Below are 7,048 nucleotides of genomic sequence, written 5' to 3'. Positions count from 1 at the left end.
TTTGTAATTGGGGGTCACCACAACATGAGGAACTGTATTAAAGGGTCGTGGCATTAGGAAGGTTGAGAACCACTGCCTTAGAGAAACAGTGAGATACATTCATATGAAAACTGCCCTGCCTCACCAAGTCTATCACCGGGGGGAAAAAATTCTACATTAAGAGACTAAAAACAACAACAAAAGGAGGCATAAACCCTGATGCTTAGGGGGGAAAAAACTCTAAAAGCTCTGGAATAAATTGGGGAATTTGAATGCGGTTGAATATTATTAATCTTACAGAATGACTATTACTTTCCTTAGCTATGATAGCAGTATTATGATGATGTAGGAAAATGAGCATATTCTTTGGGGATGCATGCTGAAATGAGCAAAGTGTTCATTTACTCGCAGCAAGTGGTTAACAAAAAAATGCCCACACACAGCACCCCTGCGGAGAGCCAGGGAGCAAGGACAGCAATGTCAGCAGTTACCGAATCCAGACGGAGGGGGCGGGTGCTCCCTGAACTCATCTTCCAGCTTTTCCGTGTGTTTGCAAATGTTCATAATAAAAAGTTGGAAAATGGCCCTGACCGGTTTGGCTCAGTGGAGAGAACGTTGGCCTGCGGACTGAAAGGTCCCAGGTTCAATTCCAGTCAAAGGCATGTACCTTGGTTGCGGGCACATCCCCAGTAGGGGGTGTGCAGGAGGCAGCTGATCGATGTTTCCCTCTCATCGATGTTTCTAACTCTCTATCCCTCTCCCTTCTTCTCTGTAAAAAATCAATAAACTTAAAAAAATAAGTTGGAAGATGTACTCGGCATTGATACAAGCTCAATGTTGAATCCTTCTGACCTGCGGAACGATCTCTCCATGTCATACACATCCCCCGATCCCCAGGAATAAGCCCTGTGAGATTAGGGCGGGAACAATGCTGATTTCATCCTGCCTTTACACCTCCAGCTCAATGTCCCCTCCCCTAACCCTGTTGATGGGGAGTTGCTTCTCCAGCTGTGAAAGGGGGTGGTCGTCCCTACCTCACAGAGCTACTCTACAGCGTCTGGGAGACACGCAGGAAAACATCTGGCCTGGCACACAGAACCGACCCAGTCCCCGCCCCCCGGACAAAGAGCAGAGCGGAGTGAATGATCAACTCAGAAAAGGACTCACACTTGGACTTGGCATTGCCCCCGGCCCAGCCTCCAGCCACACAAAGGATGGCGTCCACCTTCTCTTCACCCAGGAGCTTCCCGACATCAGCAGTCACCTGAACCGAAAAGGACGAAAAGAGGCGTAAATCGCCGGGGAAACCTTAACAGGCTGACGCCTTCAGACACTTCAGTTTATTTTCCACTTTCTCTGAAGACGGGTAACAGCACCTGGCAAGGAACACTTTGAAAACTAAATGTAGGACAAACCTACGATGACCATTTGGGTTAGTAAAACCCACCCACATTTCAATGTGCTTTTTATAAAGCAATCTAGAATCTTCTTTTTAATTTTTGTTGATTTCAGAGAGGAAGGGAAATAGAAACATCAATGATGAGAGAGAATCATTGATCTGCTGCCTCCTGCACGCCCCCCACTGGTGATCGAGCCCACAACCCCAGCATGTGCCCTGACCAGGAATCAAACCGTGACCTCCATGTTCATTGGTCAATGCTCAACCAGTGAGCAACACCGGCTGGGCCCTCCCTCCATTCTTAAGCCTTGTCCTGTTGCCAAGAGCCCAGAGCCCAGAGCCCAGGGGCCGGAAGTTGGATCACCTCCCCTGACATCTGCTCTACTTTTTAGGAAAGCACGGAGCCCACAGCAACAATGCAACTGTTGGACTTTTTTTATTTTTTACATCTAGGCATTTCTTAATTCCTCCCCCTTAAATGTTGCTTTCTGCCCAATAGTTTTCTATAAATAAATGTCATGCCTTCCTGGCTTCTGCATCTCTTCACTGTCACTAGTGAACTGCTGCCCAGGGGGCCAATTTTATACGTATTAGGGTTGAATTTCCTCTTCTAGAGCTTCACAAACAAAAACTGGATGTTGTGCTATTGTCCAGAAAATTCCTAACTGAGGGGCGGGGAGGGGCGAGAAGTTAAAGAGTTTAAAAGTTCTGTATAATCAAGTCTCAGATACAAGCAACTTCACATTCAAAAAGCACATAGACATCAGCACCCGCAACTAACAAGAGCAGAGGAGACACCGACTGCAGGAACCACTCTGCCAGCGGCTCTCAGAGCCCAGGGCTCCCCTGCACTTAAGTCCAGCTTTGGTTACTTTATTCGCATGGAGCTGCTTTGCTGCAAGGCAGCTTAGCATGCAGTTAGGAGAGCAGGCATCCAACCCCACTGCCCGGTTCAAATCCTGGCTGTGCCACCTCCCACCTGTTTGACCCGAGCAAATCCCAGGACCTCTCTGTGCCTCAGACTCCCCATCCCTAAAAGGAAGATAAATTAGAAACTTTGTTCTGAGGGGTTACAGACATTCAGCAAGTTAATGTGAATAAAGCACTTAGAATGATGCCTGACACAACAATGCCATGTCCATTAAAGCCAATAGTGCAGGAAACATCGGGACCAGGTTATGGAAAGTAAGAACAGAGGCCGTGGCCCGTGTGGCTCAGTCGGTTGAGTGCTGTCCCAGGCACCTAAAGGTCACTGGTTAAATTCCCGGTCAGGGCACACACCCAGGTTGTGTGTTCAATCCCTGCATAGAGGAGGCAACCGATCAATGTTCCTCTCTCACATCGATGTTTCTCCCTCCCCCTTCCTCTTTGTCTAAAATCAATCAAATAAAATAAAAACATATTCTAAAAAGAGAAAAGTAAGAGCAACAAAAATCTACCTTCTGGAATAAGGCAGCTGGCTTTTTATATTCTAGCCCCATGGTCGGCAAACTGCGGCTCGCGAGCCACATGCGGCTCTTTGGCCCCTTGAGTGTGGCTCTTCCTAAGCCTTAGGAGTACCCTAATTAAGTTAATAACAATGTACCTACCTATATAGTTTAAGTTTAAAAAACTTGGCTCTCAAAAGAAATTTCAATCGTTGTACTGTTGATATTTGGCTCTGTTGACTAATGAGTTTGCCAACCACTGTTCTAGCCTATGTCAAACTCATGCTTTAGAAAGACGAAGTGAGCAGGACAGTATGCTCATGGGTTTTATTTTAAATTTATACATGTGCATGTCTGGAGCAATGGACTGAAAGGAAATCTCACAACACATTAACTGTATAATGGGACTAGACACGATTTCTCCCTTCTTTTTATTTTACTCTATTTCCTACATCATACCTACATCACTTGTAACATTTTTAAATGTGTTATAAAAAATGGCTAAGGACCACAAAACCTTGGGCCCCCAACCATGTTTAGATTACTCGGGAGAGTGCAACTAAACAAAAAATAGAGCCTGGACTTATTCAAGTTGTTCATGAGTTGTTAACAAGTCTCTTGTTCGGCGATTCATGCTCCTCCGTCACCAAATAGCTTATGTATCTGAAACTCAGTCCCTTGGCTGTAAAGGGGGCTGCCACCCCCTGCCGCCTGCCTCACAGGGTGCCTGTGTAAACACAGCCCATCGCACGAAGAAGGATGTCATTTCCTGGGGGATGTGGGCTGGAGCGCTGGCGCCAGGAACCCAGAAAGCACGTCCTTCGGGCAGTCTGTGGGAGCCACTTACGAGCATCTCAGCTACTGATACCTACACATCCATCGAGCTGCTGAGAGAGCTTCCTGCTGGGGAGGGACACTGTCTCGGGGTCACAGGGGGAGTGCACCAGTGACTGAAATATTTACAGGTTTTTGTTTGATTTCTTGTGTTATGATAAGCACATCATTTTATAATTCAAAATAACCTGCTTCATCGGTATTCTTGCTTTGAGCTAGGATCCTCACTTTTTTAGAATGCACCCTAAATAAATAATCAGAGATGGGGACAAGGACGTTCGCCACTTATTAATGGTAAAAGTAAAAAATTGCAAAAAAGTTAAATGTACATGTGGAAACTAAGAAAATGGTGGCCAATCCACAATATAAAAAAATTACATGTTGACACAGAGGGTTTTTATTTTTAAGAGATTGAAGAAGTACTGAAATTAAATAAAATTTTATTTAAAAATGTTAAAAGCTGATCATAAAATATAAAACACAAGATGATTTCAACCTGTAACGCTAATAGGATCCATAGGAAAGACAAGAAAATCGGCCAAAATGTGAATATTCAGCTAGCTAGACACAAATTATGGGTAATATATCTTCATTATATTTTTTTCCACTTTTTCCAAATTTCCCTCAATGGGTACACATGGCTTTCGTAATTAGAGAAATAATACTCGAAAAAGGGAAGAACACATGGCCAGTGGAGACCTATTCCCAGGGCTCCCCCCACACAGGCTTGGGGGGGGCCTTTTCTGGAATTACCTGGTCAGCTTGCTCAGTAAACGAGTCTGTCATTCTAACGACGACACTCGCGCTGGCCTCTTCATTCTCCACCACGTCGATGCTGGCCACCCACTGGAGTGAAGAAGGAAACAGCTTTGGTCAGAGACAATAGTTGTGATTCCTTTAAAGAGCCATGCCCAGAAATGGGGGCTGTAGGGGGCAGGTGACAGGCTTAGAGGAAAACCCACTAGAGAAAGGATCCAGCTACTGACTTCTCGCACATACGGGGACGTCTGACCTAAGCCAGTCTACCCCAGCCCAGCCCAACCCAGCCCAGCCCAGCCCATTCCGCCTCCGAACTCCTCATCTTCCTCTCCTTCCACTCTCAACTCTGAAAGCCAAACCCGAACTTCCAGAGGACCCCCCCGCCCCAACCAGGGTCCGCAAACTTTTTCTGTAAAGGGCCAGAGAGGAAATATTTTCGGCTTTGCTGGCCCTATGGTCTCGGTTGCAACTGCTCAACTCCACTGTTATAACGAGAGAACAGCCACAGGCCACAGGCGAACGAATGAGCGTGCCTGTGTTCCAATAAAACTTCAAGTGCCAAAGTATGAATTTCATATAATTTTCACACGTCACATGATATTCCTCTTTTAACCTCTTTTCAACCATTTAACAATGTGAAACCAGTCTTAGCTCTTGGGCTGTACAAAAACAGACAGCAGGCTGGATCTGGGCCGTGCGGGGCGAGAGTTTTGGACCCCTGCCCCCAGCACAGAGGGAGGGAGATCAGGCAGACCAGGTTTGAATCCTGCCTCTGTCAGACAGTGGCTTTCTTCAGCTCATGCTCTGCAGAGGGTCCTCGCCTGCACAGTGCGGTTAGCAATAAACTCGGTTAGTGTGAGAATTAAATGAAACAGAGGAGGCTGCGGCTGCCAGCCCAGGTGACACATGGATCTTACTCGGAGAGGGCCAGGGCCCTGAGGCCTGAACGCCCAGAGATAAAGATCTCTACCAAGCTTTGGAGAACACAGCCTCCATTCAAGAACACTCACTGCTTCTGTCACCAGCCATGGGAGAGACTGACACAAAGAAAAGGTTCCATCCCAGAGCTCCCAGGAATGAAGGGGGTGGGGACAGTCTAAGGTAAATCAGTTCACAAATCAAAGGTAAAGCAAAGTACCCCCATCATGGGGAGTGCCCCCCTCCACCCCCGCCGAAGGGGAAACCACAATCCTCGCATCTGTAACATGTGGATACCAACAGGACTATGTAGTAAAATTATTGCGTAGAGTAAAAAACAAAGAGTACGTAAGAGATCTGAAACACGGTGCTTGGCCTGGCTGGAATCCTTAAACTTTACAATGGTCACCACCTCCCATCTATGCAGACTTCCTAGCTTCGAGAGCAGGTGTGCGGCAGGAAGGGGTGGTGTGTTTATTAGAAGCATATTCCTATGCCAGAGTCTGAGCCAGAAAACCCTGGGACCCTCTCTCTCTGGCCCCAGGGCACCCTCACCCAGCAGCTGCTGCGGCTGTGCTAACTGATCCCTCAGAACAACTCCCCAGAGCTCCAGCGTGGACTTTGAGCGAGTGACAGCTGCAGCAGGAAGACACAGGGCAGAGTCTCCACTGGGAACGCACTGATCCCGCTGGGAGGCTGGGGTCAGGGTTCCTGGCCTGTGACCAGCTCTGTTCCTACAGGGCCACCTTCAGGGAGTGAACCTGATTTGCAAAGTAGCTGAAATCGTCTACTCATTGAAGAAGCCTCCCGTGTTTGAAGGGCTGAGCCTTCGCAGTATCAGGTCCAATGGAGCTAAAGGAGCAGGAGTCTAGATCTGTATCTCAATAACAGGGGAGAAAGAAACTGCTCTCCCCTTCTAGATTCTTCCAGCTGGCCTAATAATGAAATCAACATGAGAGATTAACAAGGGAAAATAACTAAATTTAATTGCATATGTACATATGGGAACCCCACACAGATAAGGTCAGAGACAGAAAGTTAAAATGAAGTATAAGTTACATTCTGAGCTAAGGATGAGGCTAGGGTACCTTGGGGCCTCAGAGGAGAGAAAGGTCATTCAAAGGACATAAGAACAGCAGGTGTTCAGTAATCAGAAGTTTGCACTGCCCTATACATTGGTCCTAAAAAATATTTTTCTGGTGATGACTCTTATTACGGGTAAGACCCCTAATTTAAAATTTTTAAGGGAGAGGTAAAAGTTTCTCTTGAACCCACAGGGTCTCTAGCCTTTGGTTCAAAATAATTCACGTGCCAAAGTGACATATCTTGGGGAAGCCTCTCATGAACCCCTTCAATATACAAAATAAATACGTATACCAATAATAGCTAACATTTAAACATCTTTTACCTGGAGTCAGGTAAATTTACACGCTAGGGCACCAATGACCTCATTTCATCCTCACAACTCCCCTAAGGGGCAAATACCATCATTATCCCCATTTTACAGACGAGGAAACGGGTTCGTGGAAGTTAAGTTCACGGTAGCAGGACTAGTAACCAGGGTCAGGCGGTATAGTTTCCCAATCCTTCCTTCTTCTCTCCCCCTGGCCCCTCACCTGCGCTCCTCTTCCTCTGGCTCTGCAATTCTCCCCTGAGTCATGCCGGGCTTCCCGGGCCCGGCGGCGGCGGAGACCCAGGGGCAGCCGCCCCCACCCGCTTGGAGCAAAGGCCG

General features: G+C 47.0%; 1 protein-coding gene across 1 annotated transcript in view; it reads right to left on the bottom strand.

The window, feature by feature from the left end:
- The window catches only part of QDPR (quinoid dihydropteridine reductase), a 17,384-nt gene extending 10,408 nt beyond the window's left edge, over positions 1 to 6,976 (bottom strand). Inside the window, exons 1-5 of the mRNA XM_014549304.1 lie at positions 6,933 to 6,976; positions 5,872 to 6,062; positions 5,316 to 5,494; positions 4,393 to 4,506; positions 1,147 to 1,243 (exon numbers count right to left, since the gene is read on the bottom strand). Of these exons, the coding sequence (XP_014404790.1) occupies positions 1,147 to 1,243; positions 4,393 to 4,506; positions 5,316 to 5,494; positions 5,872 to 6,062; positions 6,933 to 6,976 (625 nt within the window). The remainder of the gene's footprint in view (positions 1 to 1,146; positions 1,244 to 4,392; positions 4,507 to 5,315; positions 5,495 to 5,871; positions 6,063 to 6,932) is intronic.
- Between the last annotated feature and the right edge of the window lie 72 nt (positions 6,977 to 7,048).

This window comes from Myotis brandtii, unplaced genomic scaffold, assembly GCF_000412655.1.
Source record: "Myotis brandtii unplaced genomic scaffold, ASM41265v1 scaffold547, whole genome shotgun sequence".
In the NCBI taxonomy this organism is placed as follows: Eukaryota; Metazoa; Chordata; class Mammalia; order Chiroptera; family Vespertilionidae; genus Myotis; species Myotis brandtii.
This window is presented reverse-complemented; position numbering and strand designations above follow the sequence as displayed.